This window comes from Dipodomys ordii, unplaced genomic scaffold (genome assembly GCF_000151885.1).
Source record: "Dipodomys ordii isolate 6190 unplaced genomic scaffold, Dord_2.0 Scaffold20, whole genome shotgun sequence".
NCBI lineage: Eukaryota > Metazoa > Chordata > Mammalia > Rodentia > Heteromyidae > Dipodomys > Dipodomys ordii.
In genome coordinates, this window is record NW_012267236.1 from 3,094,702 (window position 1) to 3,122,216 (window position 27,515).

At 40.5% G+C, this 27,515-nt stretch overlaps 1 protein-coding gene across 2 annotated transcripts in view; it reads right to left on the bottom strand.

Annotated features, from left to right (window-relative positions):
• Ltbp1 (latent transforming growth factor beta binding protein 1) overlaps positions 1-27,515 on the bottom strand; it is a 228,864-nt gene that overhangs the window by 65,443 nt on the left and 135,906 nt on the right. For both annotated transcript variants that reach the window (XM_013013664.1, XM_013013663.1), the window contains exons 16-20: positions 27,121-27,243; positions 20,530-20,652; positions 17,285-17,407; positions 13,635-13,757; positions 8,226-8,351 (exon numbers count right to left, since the gene is read on the bottom strand). In XM_013013664.1, coding sequence (XP_012869118.1) covers positions 8,226-8,351; positions 13,635-13,757; positions 17,285-17,407; positions 20,530-20,652; positions 27,121-27,243 — 618 coding nt within the window. The remainder of the gene's footprint in view (positions 1-8,225; positions 8,352-13,634; positions 13,758-17,284; positions 17,408-20,529; positions 20,653-27,120; positions 27,244-27,515) is intronic.

The window sequence follows — 27,515 nt, forward strand, 5'->3', positions numbered from 1 at the left end:
CGCCTTGAGCTGAAGAGCTGAGGGACAGCGCCCAAGCCCAGAGTTCAGACTCATGACCAAAAAATCAAATAAATAAACAGTTGATACATGCTCTCTCCTTGTAAGTGGTCACATACTAAAGAATCAACTTCCGGGAACCAATGCAAGAAGTGCTGAAACAGTGACATGAACAGGTTTGTAGCATGTGGGGGGAGGGATAGGCTGCATTGCAGATGATGCATGTCAGCCCCCATCAGCTCCGGTCGGCACTGTTCCCTTCACACAGACATGGGGAGAGGACGCACTCATACTTTGATAACAGAGCCTTGACATCCTGGAGCAAGAGTTCAGATCAGTGCTCTAAAACTTCCTAACTACTGCTGTGCAATTAAGAAAGGATTTGCTTTAAATAACTATGTCTTCAAAAAGCAGGGAGAGCTGTGCAAAAGTATACAATACTCATTGCTCTATCTATCTGTTGGTCTATCCCCCTCCTTCCAAAATATCTAGTGTCTAGTGCCAATGCTGAAGCTTGAACTCATGGCCTGAACGCTGTCGTTAAGCTTTTTCAATCACGGCTGACACTCTACTACTTGAGTTACCCCTTCACTTACAGGCTTTTGGTAGTTAACTGAAGATAAAGAATCTTACAGCCCATCCTGCCCAGCCGGCTTCAAACTGCAATCCTCAGATCTCAGCCTACTGTGTAGCTAGGATGAAAGGAGTGAGCCACTGATGCCTGGCAATGTTATTACAAGTATTTCTTAATAGTCCAAATTTGTCTTCCTTCATTATTCACCAAATATTCATTGTGGCCTAACTATGCATCATGGCACACAGCGCTTAGAGAAAATGACCTGAGTCCTTCAGTAAAAGTGACATGAATTACTAACACAAACGGGTGGTAATGAAGAAAATTGCAAAAAGCAGGAAGGGGAAGTGAACAAAATGCACTCATTACGTGGGGAATCTGAGGAATGGAGGTTGGGAAAAAGGCTCACAGAGAAAGTGTTTGAACAAAGATCTGCAGGATGTGAAGGTGACAACCTTTGTGCTTCTTATCAGCGTAATACATTTCCTACTTTTATTGCAGCCCAAAGCACTCCAGTTGATACTTCACGTATGTACAGTTTGTCTGTGAAGATTAAAATCAAAGCAGGTACCAGGCACTGAGCATAGGAACTGGATCAAAGCAAGAACTCTATGAACAACAGCTACTATTATTACAGCCATTATTTTAATAAAGTCAGGGAATCAGATATATGAACTATCTAGCCCTAATCCACTTATACCAGGAATCCAAATTTCCTAATAGTTCATCAACTTGATGCTTACATTAAGCAACTTTCTGGAACTGACATATAATTAAGGTCTAAAATATTAAAACACACACTCCCCAAAGAGCCTTCCATGACCTGGCAAGAACTCTAGTTGTTGATGATATGAAATAATTCACCCAAATAGATTCAAGAAACCCAGTGTCCGGGGTAGGAGTGGCTATCAGTATAAGGAGTGTAGGTCAGCTGACCTGTTCATGGGCTTTGTTTTTTGGCAGACTTGTGCCTGGTATTTTTTGGCTGCTAGGAAATAGTTGATTTTCCATAGCTCTTCAGTTGTAAAAGGTCAGCAATGACCAAAAGTGGGAGGGCCGGGAAGAGAGGCTTAGAAAGAGCTCTTGAGATTTTTTTAAATTGCTATTAGAAATTTCTTTATACAAATGCTGATATATAGAAGATCATCAAGCCATGCATGGAAAATCTAGACTCCAGGTCCCAATTCCAGCCCCAATTTCCTCAGCTCACTCTCTAATGACTTCACAATCTCGTCATCTATTGCTGCTCACTTTGTAGACGTATTCTCACAGGGAAAGGAAGGGTGAACAAGTAAGGGTGAACAGGGGACAGGCACTTCCTTTACCCGATTCTTTTTTCTTCTTTCCTTTCTTCTTTTAACATGTGGAGACAGTGAATCCAGTCATTAGAATCAATACCCTTCCATTAGAGAGGTTAAAAAAAAAAACTACCCAGGTTTGTTTTCTTTCAGTAGATTTTTCACCTCCAGCTTTTCAAACTACTAACACCTTGAAAAATCTCTGGGCCAAGTAGGCAGATGTAATATATTACTGTGTCAAGGGATCTCAGTGTCCTACTTGGTTCAATCATTTTCTGAACTATTTCCTCTTTGATGATGGATAGAAAAAGTTTCCTCTCTTTGCCACAAAACTCCCAATTTTCTTGGGACACTGTCACCAATGGTCTTATACTTTTGTTCTACACTGTGTATAGAAAACGTTTAGAAAGGTCTCACCAACAACCACACTTGCTCGTGATTCATTTATTCTTGGATTTGGTAATGTTGCCTTTCCTGTGTTTTGAAGGTCTCTAATGAACATACAAATAGGCTGCGTTTGAAGCCATCTTCTCTTAGTCCTTCTGGTATTACTGTAAGCTTCAAGAAACTGGCTCTTTTGCTAGGTGCATCTGTTACATTTTCCCTTTTGGAAACCAGGAGTGGTTTACAGTAAATACCTAAAAGGGTTATGGAATTAAAGTCTCTACAGCTCTTTTTTTTTTTCCAGTCTTGGGGCTTGAACTCAGGGCCTGGGCACTGAGCCTCTTTGTCCTCAAGGCTAGCACTCTACCACTTGAGCCATAGAGCCACTTCCAGCTTTTTCTGTTTATGTGGTACTGAGGAACTGAACCCAGGACTTCATGCATGCTAGGCAAGTACTCTACCACTAAGCCACATTCCCAGCCTCTCTATAGCTCTTTAACAATAGATTTTCAGAGAACTTTGGGTAAATTGCTGCACCAGTCAGTGTTCTGGCTAGATATTACAAGATGTTCCCTCTCAACCTTGTAGCTATAAAATTCTCAATTCATATTAGAATTATTTTGAAAACTAGGAGCAGAAACTGTTCATCATGTACTCCCATCCCGAGGATTATTTTGAAAAGTGAGAAATAATATCATCACTCCGGCGGAGAAAAAATGCAGGAGAGGAATATAGAATTTAAAATGAAAGGTTATGATTTTTTCTTTTCCAATGAAAAATAAGTAATGCCAGAAATGTGTCTGAGTATTAAAAATAGACTTTTTCTTAAAGAGCTGTTTCAGATCCCTAGCAAAATTACACAGAGTTTCCATATGCCCCCTGACTCCTCATTCTTATTCCTCTACTTCTTGCTTTTGAATTCCTGATTCCTAATTCTAATGGTGACATTGATGAACTTCCATGGACTCATCGCTATCAACCAAAATCCATGGTCTGCACTGGGCCTCACCTTTCATTTGTACTCACTCAATTTTCACTCCCCAGTCTGGATAAAAGGATTCATGCTGGCCATGGGGAGACTACTTTCTGCTGGCCATCTCATGCTTTTGTCTACTAAAAGACAGATTTACCACTTAGCCAGCAGAAGACCATTTTGTGAATGAGAGGCACTTCTTATAGCACATGTACATGCATGTGTATGTGTGTGAATATGTGTGTGTGTGCCAGTGGCACTGGGGCTTGAACTCAGAGTCTGGGTGCTATCTCTTAGTTTTTCTGGCCAAGGCTAGCACTCTACTAGTTGAGCCACAGCTCTACTTGAGGCTTCTTGGTAGTTACTTGGAGATAAGAATCTCACAGACTTTCCTGCATGAACTCATTTTGAATCTCTATCCTCAGATCCCAGTCTCCTGAGTAACTAGAATTATAGGCATGAGCCACCAGTACCTGGATATATATTTTTAACTCAAATACAAATTGTAATATATCTTGTAATACTGTAATATTATTTTAAATCTACTTATAGAGGAAGAGAGCCAATTCTGATCACTATAGTTTATTTCCTACCAGCTTTTCTCTCTCTCTCTCACTTTCTCTCTCTCTTTTTCTATCCTTAACAGTCCCCTCATTTTTTTTTTGTTGGTCATGGAGCTTGAACTCTGGGCCTGAATGCTGTCCCTGGGCCTGAACATTGTCCCTCAGCTCTTTTCAGCTCAAGGCTAGCGCTCTACCACTTAAACAACAGTGTTACCTCTGGTTTTCTGGTGGTTTATTGGAGATAAGAGTCTCACAGACTTTCCTGCCCAGGCAACAGTCCCCTTATTATATGCTACATTTTCCTTTTCTCCTGGGATTTACAGTTTCTAACATACTTTTTTACTTACCTATTAGTTTATTTCTCCCAAGAAACTGGAGTTCTTTATTGTGGTTGTTTTTGACTGACATAACCCCAGGGCTTAGGACAGTGACTGGCACACAGTCCATGCTTAATGAATACATTTTTGTAGAATGAATGAATGAGAATGCTTTCAAAAACACAGGGCTTTTGGACATGATTTTTGCACATGATTTGGAGATCCAATTAGCCACAATAACCAGGAATGTCTGGGTCCCCTAGGCCACTGGTGCTCCCCACACCCAGCGATGTTGCTGACTCCCTTGGAAACCCGCTGAGATCAATATGGCTGCTCTATCATGTGAGTAGACTGGAGCGACTCAATTCCAATGGGACACAAACTCTCAGTCTGGACACTTGATGAAAGAGCAGAGTTGCTTCAAGCTGAGTGCAAGACAGTCTGAGACAGAAATGATGTGACATCAGGGACCCGGTGGTGTCTCCTGAGGGGCCAGGGACGGGTGAGGTGACCTGGCCCTTGAAGCCTGACTGCCTCCTGTTTCTCTCCTCTCCCACATGTTCTGAAGAAGAAGCCAAACCCACGGCAACGTACAAAAATCCCTCATGTGAACTAAAATTCCACGTTAAAAAAAGGGAAAAGTAGACACATCGAATAATTATGAATGTGTAAATAAATGCGTAAAGAAAAAATAGGAGGAAACACAGTGAGAGAGTGAAGGAAAGCAGGAAACGTTTCTTTTTATACACTAGATTAAAGCTCTGGCAAAAAGCGGAATAAAAAGTGGCAGAGATGGGTAACTCGGACACCATAGGCAAGCACAGGGGAGGCTGCCAAACAAAACAGTTTTGTTCCCTGCAATGCTGACATGCAGCTGTGAGGTTGGAGAAAACAACTTGTGCATTGTATTATATGCTGCATATCAGTGTGTTACATCCTGCACTCACCTCTATCTAGAAAGGGCAACTGTATTGTTTGAATGTAAATGCATTCAATATCCCATTTATATTATTTATACAATCCTGGTTCCTTTCATTCATTGCAGGTGACACTGGGACAAAAATACTCTGTGTGTGTGTGTGTGTGTGTGTGTGTGTGTGTGTGTGTGTATGTGTGTGTGTGTGTGTTCTGGTACTGGAGCTTAAACTCAGGGTTCTATGTTCTTGCTTTACTCACAGCTGGGCTCTACTATTTGAGCCATGCCTCTATTCTGTTTTTTTGTTGTACTTTTTCTTGGATTTGACTGCCCTGACTGGCTTCAATCCACTATTCTCAGATCTCAGCCCACTGTGTAGCTAGAATTATGGGCACGAGCCAAAAGCACCTGGCAAACAACTGTATGTGTGGTGTGTTGCTTCCAAAACAGTGCCAGGTACTAGGTAGGCATGCAGTAAATATTTCAGGAAATGAATGACAAGAAGCTGCTCACCCCCTTCAATTTCGCACTCCACCAAAGCTTCAAATAACACTGTTCTTTTTCTCATATGGGAGAAACAAGCAAGGGTCTCACCTTTTCGACGCCATATGATAATAAGAGCAAGGAAGGAAGCAGAGGGACTCCTCTTCCTTTGTAGAACCAACCATGCCATGGCAGATTATACACAGAGCCTGCCTCTTCATCATGGTTCAGGAACTATGACCAGATGCTGAGAACTTCCAAGCCCTAGGAAGTTGGGAAAGCCCCTTCCTTCTGCTGTCTTGGGGTCCCTCACCCTCATTGGGATGTTTAGGTTGGCACCAGCATCAACATAGTTGGTTTAACCAGTGGTTCAGAAGGAAGCTAGTGAATGGGAAATGTGATCAGGGTACCAGCCACTTCTCAGTAGGAATTCAAGTACTGTGCACACCAGCGTTGTTGCTAAATCCAGATCACATGAGCTGGCTCTGTCTTACACCACAGCCAGGGGTAGAATCAGGACAATGCACCAGAGCCCTAAGTTGCAGGCTAAGTCCAACAAAAGAAAATCTGGACCAATTTAGTATATTGGATTAAGCTCTACCAAAAGAGAGAGAGAGAGGACTCACTGTACAACTTATTCGAGAAAGAGAATAACATCCCTAACAACTAGGCAGATTTCTTATTACATTACCATAGATCCACACAAGATTCTAAATGACCTATTTTATTACTTGTAAAATTGACTAGTTTTTGAAATAAGATCACATTAGCCCCATATCAAAGACAGCAAACTCAACGAGCCCAGCAACTTACAAAGCATTAGCAGTTTTCTAAAAGCACATTTTTTAAAAAAATACAAGTCTTTGCCAAGTCAATGACTAGCAAAATTAGAGCTGTAATTACATTAGAGCAATTTTATAACTGTCCAGTGGTGGGCTCTAGTCTTTTAGGAAGTTACAATACTAAAAAAAAACGGGTAAGTACAAAAGACAAAATAAATGTGCATGTGGTATATTTGTCAAGAACAACAGCTTTGATGAGTGAGCACTTGGCACAATGTCCTACTTTTTCTGAATATAGCCTTTGATGGCACAACCCACCAGCCATTGTCACTGGCACTTTCTCAGTGGAGGACTTTGCCCACCCATGACTTAGAGCAAACCTGTGTCTGTGTGCAATGTGGGGATTCTCCAAACCTGCTCCATTGGTGACTGAGGTTAGCATGCTCCATGGCCGGAGGAGCGCGCCATAAGCATGTATGCCTTCATGCAGTGTCTTTTCTAAAAGCTCTAGTCTTGGAGCTCTAAATATAAACTTCACATAAAATGGGAACCACTGGAGCATGGATCCCTTGTAAATCTCTCATCGCCCACATTATTATGCTGCCTTTCTCCATTTCCCAACTTCTGACTCCTTCCAATCCCCCCTCATTCTGTGTGCTTGGACCCCACCCTCTTCTATCTCTCCTCCACTCAAAGCCAAAATCTGGCTTCCATGTTTTGTCTGCTCAGCAGGAGAGTAATTTCAACAATCTCCTGCTTTTTATAAGATCAGTTTATTCCTCCCAATAGAATAATTGGTTTCAGCTGAACCTGGTTGATGGTCCTTGGCGTGACTCCACTGGGTGCTAGCAAGGACAGCAGACACTTCCTGTTGCAGTATTTCTTAGAGCAAATAATCTTAGGCCTAGAATGAGACTTTCACTGTAAGACTTCTTAAAATATGGTTGGGTTTTAATAACCTATATTCTGAAATTATGATTGTAGGAACTTTCTCAGTTTACTTTAAAAATGATTTGAATGAGATATTCTTCCCTTTATTAAACCACACTAGATCATCAAGAATGTGAATCTCATGAGAAGATCAGTTCTGTAGTCCTGCACACATACAAGGACTGCATTGGGAATGAGAAGCAAAGGGTTTCTTCATGCCTTGGACTTGATGACCTTTTAGGTTATCATAAATACTGATAGGTAAGAAAATAAACTAGCTTAAAGCTAAGGAGATTAGAGAAATTCTAGAAAAATCTCCATTCAATACAGGTGCCTGTGGCTCACCCCTATAATACTAGCTACTGCTCATGAGCCTGAACTCTGAAGATCCTTGTTCAAAACCAGATAGGATAGGAAAGTCCATGAGAGTTATCTCCACTTACCAACAAAAGGCCAAAGGTAGAAGCTGTGACTCAAGTGGGAGAGTCCCTGCCTTGAGCTAAAAAGCTAAGGGTCAATGCTTAGGCCCTAAGTTCAAGTCCAAGTACTGGCACCAGAAACAAAGAAAAGAAGAAATCTCTGTCCACAATGCTATGGAGAAATCAAGCAAGCCATTAAAAAAATAAGCAGAACAATCAAGATGCTGTACACAAAGCACAGTCAAAACAGGCAGGGCCCGTTACAGCAAGGACGGTACCACGGTGTTAACTTTAACATGTACCTGGAATCCCCAACTCCCATACATTTCCCCATGTTAATTCAGTACCAGTATTGGAACCATCGGTGAGTGTTTTTCACCATCATAACCTTGCATCATCCGATTTGTAAATCCCACCATCTCCCGTGCTATGCTTTCTGGCCTGAATCTCCTTGATAGACCTAAGTTTGAGGCCTTGAATTATGAATTTCTGCTGAGCGTTTTCAGAGCCTTTGCTGGTATAAGTAGAAAAGCAATCTCCTCGCTACTTTATCACACATTAATGATAGGTTTCCGATGGTTTATCTTACCTTCACATGTACGGCCATCTGCGGAGATGGAAAAGCCCTGTTCACAGACGCAGTGGAAAGAGCCCTCTGTGTTCAGACACTCCCCCTGAAGACCGCAGAGCCCTGGCTGTTCACATTCATTAATATCTGGAATTTAAAAGAGAGTTTCAGATGCTTGAGAGAAAGCGCTTCTGTTTTTCATAAAGATCATATACTGTGAGGAAAATCTACTAGGACATAACTGGACATTAATTTTGTGGCCCAACTATCTAGGCTTTCTTCAAAGAAGCAAGCCCAGGAGAAGTTCAATTGCCATGAGACCGAACCTCTTTACAAGGTGACATCTATAAAATAGCCAATGTTCAACCATTTCTACAGACGAAGGCTCTACCCAAGGCTGCCCTTATTTTATGTGCATTGGAAGCTTAACGACACTGGATTAAACTTGGAAGAATTCTCATCAAGGAGAACAGTGTTCTCTGTCCCCTCCCAATGTCCCTCATAGCTCTGCCACAGCCCTGTCACATCCCGCCTCTCCACTGGACATAGACTTCCTAAGGATAAGACAGAACGTTCTTAGTGACAGTATTTGACTCATAAGCATCTGAATCAGTATGTGAGGTAGACTTTGTATTTCATTGGAAATGGGCTAATAGAAATAACATACAAGAAAAAGAAGGCCTTTAAGACCAGAGAAGTATGTATTTGTATGGTTCTGTGATAATTAAATTTATGGGTAAAGGATAAGGCCCAGAGCTTAACCTGTAACTAAAACATAGCAGCCATTATTATGAAGACTTATGAATAGATCAGGTGAGAGATGACTTTGTATGAACATCTCATGCTCTGCTTGTCCTCAATGTAAATGTTTCCTGAGGTAAGGGGCATAAGGCTTCTCTAAACACACAGAGATCTTGATGTAAGTGACATGTTCATTCAAACCAGTTCTAATTATGTTGGCTAACCATGCCCAAGATTACAGCCCAAGGACCCTAAAGAATACTTCCCTATACACAATGCCAAGCCTCCAGTGGGTGGTCTCAGTTCTCAATCCATGCTGCTCTATATCAATAGTATCTGATGACTGGCCATGCCCCACCACATTTTCAGTTATATTCCTTCTCTACTAATTAAAAGTAGTCTGTACAGGTTCTCTTAGTTAACAAAAAATGAGCACATAGCTCTGGACAATGAGAGGCCCACATCAGAGCAGTGGAGACCCATGAACAACTAAAATGCTTACTGAAATCCCAGAAGGGGCACAGATCATGAGTTTACTCTAGCAACTTCTCGATCAAGTAGAGCCATCAACACTGTGGTCCCTTCTTCAATAAAGTCACCCCTCTCTGTGGTATCCAGAATTCCTTGGGGATTCTCTTCTCACCCTGTTGCCTTCATTGTGCAACAGAAATCCTGGCAATTGATGATTTATCCACCTCTCTTTCTCAATTCTTAGCTCTCCACCCTCCCATCTGCCATGTCATTCATATTACTTGGCCTACCTACCACTGAGTTTAAATAACAAACTAAGCAGGAATAATATCTGTTTTGTTAACAAGTCTCCATTTCTTGTTATTATCACTCTTTCTGGGTAGCTCAGGGAAGAACAAGGAATCATTTCCCACTTAGCTGTTTGCCAACGTGAGTTTACCCTATGAAATTCATCACTTCCTTTGCAAAACCTCTGCTGCTTGTTCTCTATCTACTGAAAACCCATTAGATTGGCAATATGAATTCTGATCTCCTCCTGTCTTCAGTTCTATTCTTTCTTCCAGCTTGCTATTTTGAGTTACCTCCATCTGGGCAAATGGTGCCCAGAAACTTGCTATGTCATATACATATGTACATACATACATTCATCTTTTCAACCTGATGACTTTCAACACTTCCTTCTTATTTGAACCTGTGTTTCAACGTTGTCCTTTAAAAACTACCTGCCTTGTAAGTGCACGGGGAGGTATGTGCACAAAATTCTCACTACAAAAGAAGTCCTTTAAGGGAGAGGAATTACGGGAATATAACAGAGCGGGTGAACTTGCTCAAAGAACACTATATGCGTCTATGGAATTATCACAATGAAACCCCTTGTACTTTTAATGTATGCTTTAAAAAAAAAGTCTAAAAAAGAAAGAAGTCATTGATTAACAAATAACTGTCTAAAAAGTTTGATGACAGAAACTGAAGACAAATTCCCAGACTTTTTTCCAGGAAACTGCTAAGAAAGAACAACATGAGTCTCTGGACCCAGAGAAACATATGCATTCAATTTGGATTGCACTTATTGAAGCATTTCTCAGCTATGCAGCTAGTAACTCCGAGCCGTAAGCCAGACTCTATTTGAGTTGGGTTTTTTTCATGGGTCCGAGATTCCACAGAAATTCACCATTTGGCATATGTAAGTCAAAACGTGAAACTGAAGTGTGTTCCGAATCTCCGATGTATGCTGCCACATTCCTAAAGAGACTATTAACACGGACTTTCCATACTGTCTGCACATCATCATGAGTTTCTCGGGGCAAAGAAAATCTTAAACACACTTGTGACTGGAACTATCCTCTGCATATTGGGCAAGGCCTGACACACATGGTTCCTCAAACATGTGGCAGGGTTATTAACACAGCCATCAATTACAGCTTCAGTATGAAAACCAACTCTGAAATCTGCACGTATCTCCAGAATGCTGACAGAGTCATAGGATTAGAGAAAAGTAGGCTACTATCTCCAAACAATGTGGAACCGACAAATCCGCCTTGAGTGATAGAGCAAATAGAGACCTTCAAAGCAAGGACAGGGTGTAGGTGATGAAATAATCCATAAAGGTCAATTTTCCTTTCTTTTTTCCCCCTGTTGTACTGGGGATTGAACCTAGGGCCTCACACTTGGCCACTCGAGCTACACCTCCAGTCTTTTTTTCAAATTTGTTTTTTGAGATAGTCTTTCTAACTTGGCCTAGATTGGGCTCACACTTGCAATCCTCCTATATCTGGCTCCCAAATGACTGTGATCACTGGCAATTTACCAGGCCCAATGCATAGACCCATTACTATTCCAACAGCACTAAGAACTTTCTCATTGATGCCTATCATTTATTTGGACACACAGTTTTCAAACTGACATGGTATTTTATTCTGGAAAATAGGATAATAAATGTGACAGAATGAAGTCAACTTATTAGCGACTGATAGCAGTAAAGGCACATATTTTTGGTGCAGTCATATTTAGGAATCTATATCAACCACAAATAGACACACAGTTCAATGTACTGGGAGAACACAGTACATCAGATGACCAAGTTAGCTCCAGGCAAGTTAAAAGTTAAATAACAGAAACTGCAATATGAAAGCTTGGTTCATTTATATGAAGACATGGTTTTACCTTTAGTTGGCCAAAGGAATTAGAAAAGAAAATATCACTTTTAAGCCAAAAAGCCTATAATAAAAACCAGGATTCAGGTTTCCTAGTTTTGGAGTATTTTTTTCATCTCTTGGCATTTTTATATAAATCAAGATTAATCTTGTTTAAAGTCCCCAAATGGAAATGTTCTCACAGAAATGTACAGTTCAAGTGTTTCTTTTCTACTGCCTAAAATTAAAGCACATTTCATTTCTATACTGGGAAAGTTGAAAATTTTAAACTCACTGCATTTTGGTAGCAAAGAAACATATCAATGTATCTAGATATTAATATCTCTCATTGTATATGCAAGGAAATATATATCAATTTCTCTTATAGAACATTTAATCTTGAGATCAGTGAGAAAATAAAATTTCCTCTCTACTCTTTATTTTATTTTATTTTATTTTTTTTGGGTCCGGTCGTGGGGCCGAAAGCCGGGCCTGGGCGCTGTCCCTCAGCTCTTCAGCTCAAGGCTAGCGCTCTACCACTTGAGCCACAGTGCCACTTCCGGCTTTTTTCTTTTTGCTTATGTGGTGCTGAGGAATCGAACCCAGGGCCTTGAGCATGCAAAGCAAGAGCTCTACCACTGAGCCACCTTCCCAGCCCCTCTCTACTCTTTATTAAAGAAGAACTTGCTGATTAACTTTTTTGAGCAGTTACTCAGGACAAAATGAATGCAGAAAAAGGTACCTCTTAAACTGCTGCAAGAATTAAAAGAAGTACCAATAGTACTCAGCACATAGTAGGTATTCAGTTAAGTTATTGTGAATGGCCCGCTTAGGACCTAGGTTGTATTGTTCTGCAATTCCTGGGTCCACATCATTCACATCTCTGTGATGTACAGACATAGATAGTGATACATTATTTTAATATCCATCTTATATAATAAGCTCATCTTCTTCTAAGACATGATAATCCAGGACACACAAGAGCAGGTATATTTTATGGCAATTCATTATCTTTAAAAAGCTATTTGTGTTCAATAGAAATGTATAAAGAATATCTCAAACAATCTTTTATTTAATAGTAGTTTGAGGCACACTTGTACTGCTGTTTTGGAGAATAAATGCTGGTAGCACATGGAAGAAATATATAATCTTGTCTCTCTAATTTTATTTAAATTACTGGTAAAGCATGTTAGGAAGCGCTAAAGGAATTGTGGGTACTGGATAAGAACAGGGATTCGGAAGAAGGCCAATATTACTTTTGGGGCAAAATGAAATTCATCCATAAAGGCTAGGCCATAGAAAGCTAGAAAGATAATTTATAATCCAGTCCAAGGTTGGCCCATGAAAAGAACAATCTAGTACAGGTAATTTTATTAGAACCATACAAAGCCAGGCCAGGGTTCTGACAGGCATGAGCTTGATTAACATGTTTCTGTTCAAGCAAAACCTTCCTATACCTGATGCAGACTTAAGAAAGATACTTCAGAGTATTATTACCCTTGTTCTTCCTTCCTCCTTTTCCTTCCTCCCTCCTTTCCCTTCCTTCCTTCCTTCCTTTTTTTCCTTTTTTTGTTTTCTTTCTTTCTTTTTTGGGGGAGGGAAGGGCAGTCCTGGTGTTTGGACTCAGGGTCTCACACTAGCCAGGCAGGTGCTTTATCACTTGAGCCATGCCCTAGTCCTACCTTAATAATACAAAATGGGTTACTTGAGAGGCAGAGATCAGGAGGATGATGGTTTAACATAAGCCTGGGCACACTGAGATTCCATCACCATTAAGTCAGATACAGAAGTGCTTAGGTAAGAGAGTTGTTGTCCAAAGCCATCTCTGGGCAAAAACAAACCAAACAACCAAGGCAACAAACAAAATCCCAAACAATCCTACCTCAAAAATAAAGCAAAAGAAAGGACTAGGAGCATGGGGCTCAAGTGGTAGAACACCTACCTAGCAAACATAAGCCCTGAGTTCAAACCCTAGTACTTCCAAATATATATGCATGTATTCACACACACATATATATAGCAGCATAGATAATTGAAGAATGACATCAGTAATGTCTGAGAAAGCAAAAGAGTGGGAGAGCAGTACCTTGACATTGTCTATTGTCGTTTATCTGGAAGCCAGCTGGGCAGGTGCAGTCATAGGACCCTGGAGTATTAATGCAGTCCCCACCCTGGCAAACACTCTTATCCTCCAAGCATTCGTTGATATCTACAAACCAATTCAAATATTTTTTTACAAATTAAACTATAAAACAAAGATTAGACATTGCTTTCTTATCATTACACCCCCCCAAAATCCCTTAAATGTTCATTTTCTTGTATCATTCATAATATATCATTTTCAATAGAGGACAGAGCTTGTTAGTTTTAGAATTTTCCTCAAAATAAAACATGCTGCACTTCATTCAGGAGAATGCAGTCAGGAACCCAATGTCTATCCTACAAAATTAAAAGCGAGGGATTGGGTGCGTAGGTGATGGATGGGTGAGAATGTTGAACGGGGTGACATTGATCAAGATATATTATATTCATAAACTGCTTTGTTAAATGGAAACTCCTCTGTGTAACTACATAAAGATAAAAGAAAAATAAAATAGAAGGAAACAAAGCATTCTGACAGGACCATAGATTTAAATAATGCACAGAAGTTTTATTTGTTTTGTTGACATAGGTTCTCACTTGCTATGGAAGCCGAGATGGGCTTTGAATTCCTCCCAACTCAGCTTCCCAAATACTACACTGAAGTGTCAAACATCAAATCCAATTAATTGGAAAAAAAAACATTTAAAAAGTGCTTGGCAAGGTCTTCATCGTGAAAAAGAAATGTTTCTTTAAGAAAATAAATTGTATTAATAAAAATAAACACATAAAATGTCAAATTGCATTGTAAGTTCAGAAGAAATTCACATAAGAGCTGACAGAAATGATAATTACTTGACCAAAAACTGGTACTGATTTTAGAGGTCACAGGAATTGAGAGAAAAGATACAAAGATTAAAACAAACGGCTTCCTGTAAACAGTAGGAATGGACTTAAAGTCTTGGCAACAGAACAGAATAGAGAGAGATAGAGGGATGCCTGGAGAAAAGGAATCCAACATGGCCCCAAATTAAGTTGAAGTCATCCAGTGGCTGTCCCTAACAGTGTCATATGGGTTTGTTTTCAGTGACTATATTACAGAGCCTGTGTGTAACTAAAAGTGGTTTCTGTACGGAAGAATGAGCACTGGACACAATTAATGATGGCCCACTCACCAGGCAAGTTTTTCCCAGGGGCTGCTTATTACCGCATTGTCCCCTAGTCAGAACTCATTAATTCTAACACACTCCATGAGTCCCCCCTTCCATGGGCTGTGTGTCTGTGCAGAATTTCGATAATTAGCCCCGAAGAAAGACAAAGAACAAAACTTGCTCTGTCTTCTCAGACTTTGGCAGGCTACAACATTTCTTGCAAATAATTATGATGGCTGCTAAAATCCGTGAGAACTTCCAGGAAGACGTGAACACGGACACGGTTGTGGTCTGTTTATCCTCCTTGCTGTCTGGTTCACATGATGTTGGATTAAAGATTCCTCACTGACTCCCATCCACCCAGTGAACTCACTACTGTACTAGTCACAGGACAGACAGAGGACTAGGGGAACATCTTACCCTTCCTTCCACTACCACAAAAACACATTAATATGATTTAAAATGGTCTGAGTGCTGGTACCCTCAAATACAAACTGATGTGACTATATCAAATAAATCAACTCAATGCCTTTCTGTTCATGAGTTTTCCCAACTTCACTGAATTACAGTCTCCATCCAAGAAGTGTATTTACTTTGAGCTATATTCAAAGAGCTTTAGCATTTGAACACACATTCTTGTGACCACTGTCATGGCTAAGGTTAGAGACCCCTACATCATCTTAGCTATATCTCTTGTGTTATGCATCGTTATCTCGACATCACATTTCTAAGATTCACTATCTGTGCACCATTATGGTTCACTCCACTTGGTGTCTGCATAATGTTTCATGGTTTGGATATACCACAATGATTTAACACTTTGTTTTTCCATGAGCAATGTGGGCTGTTCCACTTTGGCTATGATACTGACTTTACAAATACTCATATGTTTTTGTCTTCGTGTAAACATATGCTGTCATTTACCTCATGAAATTCTCTACATGGATAGTGCATACAACACACCTATGTTCATATGTTTTCTAAAGAGGCTGCATCACTTCACATTCCCACCAGCAGTGGAGAAGTTGTATATTAATTCTAGTAACTCCATAACCAAGCTTCTGGGTGCATAGTAGATCAGATCTGAGATGCATCTTTCTTTCTTTGCCCCTTAGGAAATGGAGATAACCAAGTAGGAAGGGGCTACTTGATCACCAGCTTTATATCCTTTTTAAAAATCTCAATTCAAAACACATCGAGACCATCAGAACCTGGCTTTCAGCAAGCAAGCAACACTGACCTGAAGATATGTGTCTTGTAGCCATGAGCTTTAATAAAGGGTCATATATTTGTTACAAGAGACAGGCCAACTCCAACACTACTACTATCAAGTGATTTTATTGCCATCCATTTCCCCATATCTATGGGGTGACGGAATGCAAGAAAAGCAGCACTACCTTAAGTATTTATAAATGACTGTATAGGTTTTTAAATGGTATACATGGTTAGTGTCAAGTTTAGTCTAACCATTTTTGCAAGATCTCTATCTACCTTCCAAGCAGTTCCTCCTCTTGTCCCCTTTGCTGGTCCCCAACTTCCTCACTTCTAAGTATTAAAGGGAAAACATCCTCGGTGGCATTCACTATCATGCACGGAGCCTTGACAGTCACCAGCAGTGGCCTTGTGACCCCGTCTTGACTTGATTGAGAATCGGTGTAGAAGAGTCATCCGAGGGTCAGTGTAGATTTTCAGCACCTCAGCATATACCTTCCTCTACTCTCTTCTAACAGTTGTTTCCATGACGGGCTCCACACCAACTGACCCTTTACCTCAGCATGCCAGTACATGAGTTGTGTCATTAGCATCTACCCATATGTTGAGAGTTTAAAGTTAAGACGTGGTTAATAACTGTACAATATTGCTGTGCAGCTGCGGGGAGGGTGCCTCAGAGGAACACACACACAAAACAGTTCTTCAAAATCTTCTAGGTGTTGGGCACCAGTGGCTCACATCTGCAATCCTAGTTACCCAGGAGTCAGAAATCTAAAGGATCACTGTTTGAAGCTAGCCCAGGCAAGAGAGTCTGTGAGAAAAAGTCAGGCTGGAGATACATCTCAAGTGGTAGAGCACCTTCTCTGAGTTTTGGGTTTTATTTTTTTGTTGTCATTTGGTCTGGTATTGCCCGAAAATGAATAAACAAAGCCTAAAGCATCCAGTTGTCAGGAAAATGAAGTTGTGTTTACTTATTGGAAACATTCTTCTACATATATGAAGTGTCATACTACAGAACTTCACCCCAAATAAATGATGGGTAACTGGTACAGGGAAACTGGTTCTTCAGCCCCTTTGGTGCCTCCCTTCTAAAAGGCAGATCCAAGCAGTGCAAAGAATATCTGGATTCTGTTCCCTTCTTTGGTCTTAGTTATGTGGCCCCGGGAAAAATACTTTGCAGGGATCCGCCATCTTCAACTCTGGGGTTAAAGGTTGAAATGATGGACTGAAAAGCAACTCCGGTTGCTTTCAAATCCTGTCACTCTGTGGTTCTGAAGCCAGGCGCAGTTCTCACCTTCACAGTGGTCTCCGAGCACTGACGCTCTGTAGCCCTGGTCACACACGCACTGGAAGGAACCTTCTGTGTTCCTGCATTGCCCGTGAGTGCACAGGTGCCGGTACTGGCATTCATCAATATCTGCAACAATAGAGCACGGAGAGGGTATACTCAGTCAGCTGCATGAAGGAGGGTGTCTATAATCTCTCTGATGTACATGGAAATTAAACAAGAGCTTTTACTATGTAGCTTAAACTGACCTCAATGTGAAGGTAACTCCCCAGTAGTAAAGATGAACTTAAAATTTCATCCAATGAGCCAAGCACTGATGGTTCGGTCTATAGTGTTAGTTACTAAGGAAGCTGAGATCTGAGGATCTCCCATCAAAGCCAACCTAGGTAGGAAAGTCTATGACTCTTACTTCCAATTAACCAGTAAAAAGCCACAAGTGAGCCGGGCGCTGGTGGCTCACGCCTGTAATCCTAGCTACTCAGGAGGCTGAGATCTGAGGATCGCGGTTCAAAGCCAGCTCAGGCAGGAGAGACTGCGAGACTCCTATCTCCAATAAACCACCAGAAAACCGGAAGTGGCGCTGTAGCTCAAGTGGTAGAGCTCTCGCCTTGAGCTGAAGAGCTGAGGGACAACGCCCAGGCCCAGAGTTCAAGCCTCACGACCGACAAAAAAAAAAGCCACAAGTGGAGCTGTTACTCAAGTGGTAGAGTACTAGCCTTGAGTGAAAAAGCTAAAAGACAGTGTGAGGTCCTGAGTTCAATCCCAGCAACAGCATTGAAAAAAAAAAAACTACGAATTAGGAATCCATATACATTGCTTCTGCTATTAACTCTCAGGAGTAGCAAGTACATTGCTATAATCTGTGACTCTCATTCCAGCTTCTTGTGTTTTTCAAAATAGATCAACTACAGCGCTCTGGATATAAAAGCACATAGTCCTGTAGTAGTCTAAAGCATGAGTCAGAAAAATATTGCTCATTGGTCAAATCTAGTCCATTGTTGATTATTATAAAGTTTTATTGGAAAACATAATACATATCCAATCACTATCTGGCCCTTCTCAGAAAAGGTTTGCCAGTGCTTGACCCAAAGTATTACAGCATTTGTCTTCATTTCCTTTACCAATTTTACCAGTTGGTCTCCTTGTGAATGGTCTTCTGTATTCAGCCATTCATTCCCATTCATTCTCCCTGTTCTAACAACAACGATCTTCTGGTCCAAGCTGGTGGTCTTTCCCCTTCTCTTTCCATTGGCTATTCCTTATCACCACTAGTCACTTTTCTTCAATGCTCCCCACTCAATCCCCTCATCTGTTTCCTTCACATCACTCTGAGTTCAGATTTACATGGTATGTATCATGCATACATATAGGTGGCAAAAACATACTATATAAATTCAATGATTGTACCTTGATGATTGGATTTTTTGAGGGCAGGAATTAATGCCTACAATAATATAATTTATTACTCCTTAGATAACCCAATGTTTCACAAGGAGGCATTCAATTCATATTGTCTGCTGAGGGACACTACCAATTCTGAACACCTACTTACTAATTGTTTGATTCTGTAAGCCCACACAGGGACCTGAATTAGTGCCCACTCTCCTCTTCTCTGGTCACAGTTTCAGTATCACTGCATTTGGTACCTAATATGGTGTTGCTGCTTTTTTTTTTTGCAGGGGGGATACTGGGAATTAAATTTAAGATCTTACACTATATATTCTACAACTTGAACAACATCCCTAGTCCTTTTGTTTTTGGAGTTTCATTTTTTTTTAAAAGGGTTTGACTTTAACATGTCCACTTATGTATACAGTCTTGATCTGTGTCAGCCCTTCCTTCAGTCTCCTCCTCTTTATTCCTATTCAGTTCCTAAGATTTCATAATTCCATTTTCACATTTGAATATTGAGTACTATGATTGTATTTCCTCTCCATCCATCCTGCCACAAAACAAAATCCTCCTATCTCTGCCTCCCAAATAACTGGTATTATAAGCATAGACCAGCACACCCAGTCTAGTACTCGTGAGTGGTTCTGACTTTTTGAAAGAGAAGGCTGTGACCATTATAGCCTGTTAATATTAGAGGTAGATCACTTATCCATTAATTTGCATTTTCCTAGACAAAGTAGTAATCATTTGTAAATACTGAGGTACATGAGATCAGGAGAAATAAAATAAAGGTAAAAATGTTGGCGGGGATTCAAATCTAGAGCAGTGTGCTTGATCTGTCTGTGCACACACTGGCATTATCACTGCATGTATTACATGTGCCTGTGTGTTTTATCATTTTCCACTTCCAGATCTGGTATGAGAAAAAGTCTGTGCTCTAGAAAAGGAAAAGGAGGAAGGCTCAGTAAGGATGCTTTCATGATTAGCTCCTATTCTGCCCCTTACAGTGATACCCTGGGATAGTATTTCTGCTCATTTAAACATTTGAAATTTACAAACAGATATGATTATGATTTGGTTCCATGACATTTTCTTTTCAAGAACACTGGACACTTGTGTCTGTAACAGATGGGAAGGGAAGTATTTCTCTCTGAAATTCATTGAAAAATGTTTTCAAAAAGTCAATCCCAAAGTTGAACTACGTAACTTACAGGTTGGGGTGAAGGGGGGAAATAGGGAGAAAACAATGGAAGGGTAACATTGATCAAAACGCATTGTCTCATAACCTGACTTACAGAATTGTAGCCTCCTTGTACAATTACTTAATAAACTTAGATTAAAAAGTCTATCCTAGAACTCCAGAGTTTTCACTATTAAGCTAAAATAACATGACACATTTCAGCAAACTATCTCTAAAGGCAAAGGAGACACTATTTCAATCTCACTGAAAAGCCATCTTCAGAGCATCCAACAAAAAGGCAAAATAAAAAAGTTAAAGCTAAGTAAACACAAAAATAAAATCATGAACATTCCACGGCATAATCTCCAACCCAATATAATGACTTTGTATTTGCAGGAGTGTCAGTCGATAAAACCGTTAAATGAATTTAAACATGTAAGTGGAAATTACTTTCTGTAGTAAAGAATTACATACAGAATCCAGTGCCGTAGTTTTCAAATTTCACTTTCATTTTCTGTTACTGATTTGCCTTGCTTTTGCTTAATTCATTGGTTTTCTGGCACTGTAATACATTATTTAAGTAGGATGGAACTAGCACACTCATCTTATGGAATCTACCAATTTTCAGACTAAGTACCTTAGAATGAAATCTCAGTAGCTCACACAACCACACTCCTACCTTCACACTGGTCTTCAGCTGCCGACAGCTGGTAGCCCTGGCCACAGGTGCAGCGGAAGGAGCCATCTGTGTTCTTGCATTGCCCATTCATGCAGAGGTTCCCTTGCTGGCATTCATCAATATCTGTTAACACAAATAAGGTCAGCTGTTTTGAGAAAGAGACTCTTAAATTGAATATGCTATCTGCAGTGCATTCTGGGATTACTGTCACAGAAATCATAGTGCTTCTTTTGAAACTATCAATTGTCAGATATGTCAGTGTAGCTTGGGCCAACCACAGTTTGGTTAGATGTAGAAAAGAAATAATTTCAAATAAGCAATAAACTTCTAAGTAAAAACTACTTCTGACATAACACCAAGAAGGGAAGCCTTTTCTCCTTCAGACTTTGGATAGAAACACGCTATGAAAACAGAACCTGAAGCATAAAACAATGGCTTCCAGGAAGTCTCTGTAGACCTGCAGAGATACATAAAAGGCAAAAAGTATCAAGATTTTAAAAAACATGCCAGGTGCCAGTGGCTCACACCTGTAATCCTAGCTACGCAGGAGGCTGAGGACGGAGGATTGCAGTAAAGTCCATGAGACTCTTATCTCCAATTAATCACAAAAAGCCAGAAGTTGAGCTGTTAGTCAAGTGGTATAGTGTTAGCCTTGAGCTAAAAAACTCAAGGATAATGGTCAGGCCCTGAGTTCAAGCCTCAAGACTGGCAAAAAAGAAAAAAAAAAGAATCCCAATGTATAGGCAAGTCAAAAAAGGAAGTAGAGACATTTCTACTTTCTTTAGAAGTTGAACTAGGATATTAGTGAGCTGCAGTGGATAACATGAAGCTTCTTCACAGCGTAACAAACACAACCAAGAACAATGGCGGGGATGTGATACAAGTACAGAGGAAGAAGGCTAAGTTTTTTTTTTAAAAAAAAGGTCTTCACTGAACTTGAACACTTCTGGTAACATTACAGTTACTTTTTTTTTTCTAGTCAGTCATGGGGCTTGAACTCTGGGCCTGGGCATAGAGCTAGTGCTCTACCACTTGAGCCACAGCTCCACTTCCTGCCTTTTTTTTGGTGTTTAACTGAAGATAAGAGTCTCACAGATTTTCCTTCCTGGACTGGCCTCAAACCACAATCCTCAAGTCCCAGCCTCCAGAGTAGTTTGGATCACAGGCGTGAGTCACCAATACCCAGCTATAGTTACTTTTCCAAATAATTGCTCAGGGACAGCACCCAAGCCTTGAGTTGAAGTCCCAGGACTGGCATGTTCTGTCCTTATTAGAGAACTGTGATTTGCCTGGTGTGGGCAGAAGCGATTTTAGCATGATCCGAGGGCTAGCTAGCTAATTTATAAGAGTTTGTCATTAAAATATGATAGGAGTGTTCTGCATTACAAGCACACGGGACGATCACAGGAAAAGACGTAAAACACACTGGGCCCATGCTCACAGAAAAGAAATCCAAATGGAATAATAAATAAAATGAGTAATGTTTTAAAGAAACTATTTCCTCAAGATCAATGTACAACTGTTGTTTTCTTCTAAAAATATCTTATTTAACATGCATCTAAAAACTTCTTTTTGCCAGGAAAATTCATCTACTCTCCAGCCTTTTCCCTCAAGTATTACTGACAATTATCTATTTTTGGAGCCAAGTTGTATTTCTTAACCTCAAATGAGGTATTAATCTTTTGAATTTCATCTTGAGAAAAGCAACACATCAAATTATTCTGAGTTTCCCAAAATAGCTTGCACAAACTATTAATGTAACTGGAGCACAACTGTTCCTTCTTATTTTCCTTACATCTTTTCACAACATTCACTTAGTGAACTAGAAGCATTGAATGTGTTATTGTCTCTTTTACTCACAAACAATTACTGGTTGTCCATAGATAAATACAATAATTAAGTGAAATTTCATCTTACCAAACATTTCACACCTTTCTGATATTGTAAAACTATTATTATTAGGTTTGAAAAGTGTTGTTAACAGAGATTCGCTCCCATTATATTTTTAACATATCCTAAGATGTGCTCAAGGTGTCAGTTCACAAATTTGAGGGCAAGCACAGCTCTTGTAGCTGTTTGAATCTCACAGAAGATCTGACTCTGGATCCCCTCTGTCCTTCCCATGAAAGACGACGTGTTAAATATTCCCACGTGCAGATGTCTCCAGCAAGACTGCACCATCCAAGTACTGTCCGCACAGATCAGGCACCATACCTAGTGACTCATGCCTGCGGGGAGCCTGTCAGGAGTCATTTATGATTAATGACACTCACCCTGGGAATGACCTGGGTACCACTGGATTTCTGAGCAATAAGGTGATCTCTGTGTCTTCAAAATGACCACAGAGGTATAGAGAAGAAGCTCAATTCTAAAGCTACAAAGTATTTTTCTTTTCTTTCTTTCTTTTTCCAGTCCTGGGGGCTTGAACACAGGGCCTGGGCACTGTCCCTGAGCATTTTTGTTCAAGTCTAGCACTCTACCACTTGAGCCACAGTACCCCTTCTGGATTTTTCTGTTTATATGGTACTGAGGAATCAAACTCAGGGCTTCATGCATGCTAGGCAAGCATTCTACCACTAAGCCATATTCCAAGCCCAGTATTTTTCTTTTCTAATAAGGGACAGAATTCTTCTTTGGGAGGAATTGGAAAGTTTTCTAAACAAAAATATTCAAGGCAAGCAGGACAAATGTCTTCTTTCCTTTTTGTGCCAAAGGACAAATAAAAAACATTCAACTCTCTGTGTGACTGGAAGCAAATTTAGAGCTCAGAGATAAAACAGCCTATCTCTAGGTATTTATAAATTGAGAACATACAATGGTAAAGATGTGCAGATAAAAATCATTTTAAGAGAAAGAAGCCATAATGAGTAAATACTGTAAATAATATGTTTACAGTTTGAAAAAAGTCACTAGTACGATTAATGAGGTGAAGGCAAAGTTTATGTTAAGGACTACCAAGGTTAGACCAGCAGAGTCGATATGATACTGGAAAAGTGACCAATTTATGATCTGGATTAAGTTTGACAACCATGGACTGTGGTTTGAGAAGGGATGATGAAAAATTTAAAGAAGATGTTATTAATATGGAAAGGTGGAATTAGATAGGGGAATTAAGCAAGTATTTAGTCTATAGATAGGATTCCAAAGCCATGTCCTCTTATCCCTCACTGTAATGGGAGACACCATTAGAAATCAGAGAATCCAGCCAGGCGCCAGTGGCTCACACCTGTAATCCTAGCTACTCACCAGGCTGAGATTTGAGGTTCATGTTTTAAAGCCAGCCTGGGTAGGAAAGTCCATGAGATGCTTATCTCCAATTAAGCAACAGAAAACCAGAAGTGGCACTGTGGCTCAAGTGGTAGAGCGCTAGCCTTGAGCTGAAGAGCTCAGGGACAGCGCCCAGGCCCAGAGTTCAAGCCAAAAGAAAGGAAGAAAGGAAGAAAGAACGAACTAGGAGAATAGGAGAATCCATCCATGTTCTCTACTCCCTCCCTTTCTTCCTTTCATCTATGGAAGACAACAATCCTTTCCTACCTCCAAGTCTTGTCATGTGTTGTGTGTTCTGCATGCAAAGTCTTTCTGCTTTTGTGTTCAGCGTTTCAAGACCAAGTTTAAACTGCAATACCCCTGGGACCCTTTGCCAGATGCACACAAGCAGAATGTACTTCTTGGTGGTAACCAGACTTCATTCACACTCCTAATGTCACAGCCACGCTGCTATCATGTGTCACACTCTGCCCTCATGGTAGCCCATTCTCCTCTCACTACCTCACCACCCCCACCCCGCCCCATCATCTTCCACAGTCCCCACGCTGACCCTGGTAGGGACCATTGTAGTTCCATCCGCAGATGAGCGCCGTGGAGCTCAGGGGAGTAAGCTGACTTTCTAAGCATGAACAGCTTCCAGGTGGGAGAGCTAAGATCTGGTGTTTGGTTCTGTATAGTGGTGGGATGTGTCCTCCGCAGCTGAGCTAAATCCCCTGGTCCCAGCTTTCCCCCCAAGTTAAACCTCTGGACTTACTCAGACTTCATGAATTTTGTTTGTTTGTTTGTTTTTGGTGCCAGTCCTGGGACTTCAACTCAAGGCTTGGGTGCTGTCCCTGAGCTTTAGTGCTCAACCCTAGAACTCTACCACTTGTCCCACAGCTCTACTTATAGTTTTTGGTGGTGAACTTGAGCTAAGAGTCTAGAGATAACTAGAGATATGAACTTTGCTGCCCAAGACTGGCTTCGCTCCTCAGCTCTTATCCTCCTAAGCAGCGAGGATTATAGTAGGCATGAGCCATTGGCACCCGGTGACTTCATGGGTTTTTCCAATCATGTCCTCCTTCTGCTCTAAGATCCAGTCCAGGGTTCTACTGGACTGAATCATCTAGCTGTCCTGTTTGCCCAGTTGGCCTTCCTCTACTTTTTATGACTTAAGAAGAGGAGCCCATAATTCTGTAGACTCTTTGCCCTGAGCTGTTTCTGTCTGTCTTCCTCATGATTGGACTAGAGTTATGGGTTTTGGTCTGAGATGAGTGCTTAAGGAATTAGGAGGAAAGCTGCAGATATGTGCCTAGAGAGAAAGAACTAGAAGAAAACAGAGATATTGTAGAAAACATGATAGTGCAGGTATTCTCCTCGAAGCAGGCATCTTTCATGAATAAAAGCAGCAGGTGCGTGTAGGTACCATTGAATTCCTTACTCACAGTGGGAGGTGCCCACTCTTACAGAACACCAGGATGCTCATTTATTACTTTTCTGCTACCATGGGGGTTATCTCCTTAACTCCTCCACTTATACTGCAACATGGATTTAGGAAAGAAGGAAAATTTAAATATGCTTTTTAGCATATTTAGCAAAGAGAAAGCAACCAATTATTTGATCATAAGAAAGAAGTAGAACATTAAAAATAATTAGAAAGAAACATTAGGGACACCATCAACAAATTACAACAAGGTACCACAAAGAAAGGTATAAATGACATATGAACATGTGGGAAAACTTACGTAAGTATCACAGATAGAGGTCATATACAGATCTAAAGAGTTAAAAAACTGATAAATTTACAAAAGAAGAAACACACTAAATGGTTAATAAACCCATGTGAAATAAGCATTTGATAACTCTTAAGATCTAGAGATCTACTAAGTGAAATAAGCATATAAATTAATATTAAAACTTTTAGGATTTAAAGAAAATACATTAAAAGATTAATTATGCATTAAAAGATTTAAATACAAAAAATGCATTTAAAGAATATGTATTAGAAATGGATGTCTCCCCAAAAATGGATGTCCCAATTTAAATAATAAAAAATTCAAAACATTATGGCCAATAATTTTACTTTTATGAATAGAGAAATTGTCTGTTAAAACATTTTCCATAGAATAATGAGATGTTGGAAAACTATGCTTACTCATAAAGAATAGCAAGTAAACCACAGTGTGGCAACACATTGTATTTAAAAATAAAGCTTGAAGGGCTGGGATGTAGCTCAGTGGCAAAGCACTTGCCTAGCAAGTGCAACGTCCTGGGTTCAATCCCCAGTACCAAAAAAGAAAAAGACAAAAAAAATAAAGCTTGAAGAGTTATTAGTGGGCTACAAAATGCTTGTAATATATAACTGGCAAGAAATTGGTGAAAATTGTGCATTTTTACATATAGTATCCAGGAGATAGTTATTTTCAAATAAGATTGTGAGAGATTTCATTTTCACATCCCTGCATGTACTAAATCTTCCAATGAGTGTCTGCTTCTTTCTTTCCTTCTCTTTCTTTCTTTCTTTTGACAGTTCTGAGGTATGAACTCAGAGCTCTGCACTATAGGGAAATGTTTGGCCATGTGAGCCACATCTCCAGCCTTGTCTTTTGCTGGTTAATTAATTAATTAATTAAATTTGTGAGTGTATGTGTGTGTGTGTGTGTGTTTGCACGTACACATGTGCTTTAGTACTGGGGCTTAAACTCAGGGCCTGACACTGTCCCTTAGCTTATTTTTTAATTTAATTTTATTATCAAGGTAATGTACAGAGGGATTGTCCCTTAAGCATTATACTCAGGGCTAGTACTCCATCACTTGAGCCACAGCTCCACTTCTGACCTCTAGGTGGTTAATTGGAAATAAGAGTCTCCATCTGCCTAGGCTGGCTTCAAACCACAGTCCTCAGATTTCAACCTCCTGAGTAGTTAGGGTGCCACCAGCACCCAGGCTTGCTGATTATTTTTTCAGACAGGGTCTCACTTCCTATTCTGGCACCCCAATCTGCCTGGGTTAGGCTTCCCATTGTTGTTGGTATCACAGGCGTGTGATATGGCACACAAGCTTCCCTCTTCAGAGATGAAATCTCGTGAACTTTTCTGCTGGGATTAGGCTGACACCAAAATCCTCCCCATCTCAGCCTTCTACATAGCTTGGGATGACAGATATGTGCTACTGTGCCCAGCTACGGGTTGGGGAGGGGTCTCATGAACTTTTTTACCCCGGTTGGTCTCCAACTGCAATCTTCCTATTCTCAGCCTACCAAACAGGTAGGAATACAGGATCGAGCCACTAGTACCCATCTCCAGTCTCTCTGTCCTTACATGGTGGTGTGATCACCGCATTTACCTTGACAGCGCCTGTGGTCTGGTGTTGGGCTGTAACCCCGGTGGCATGAGCACATGTAGGATCCTTCGAGGTTGGCGCAAGAACCGTTCGTGCAGACGTTTGGCTCCAGGCACTCATCCACGTCTTGAGCATGTTGCGTAATGGAAAGGAAAGAGACGGCGGAAAAGAAAATACGAATAACATTAGGTTGGGTTAGAAATAAAATAGTAGACCTTCAGAGAACCAAGCAGATGCTTAAACTTCCCAGTTGGCCCTGAGGAGGAAAAGCAGCTGTGCCTGGAGTCCACTGATGATGGTTCAATGCCTGAGCTCATTTTTCTGACAGTGATGCAAAACAGACCAAATCCACTGCAGGAATCAATTTGGGAAGGATGGAGGGCTTGTTTTAGGAAGAA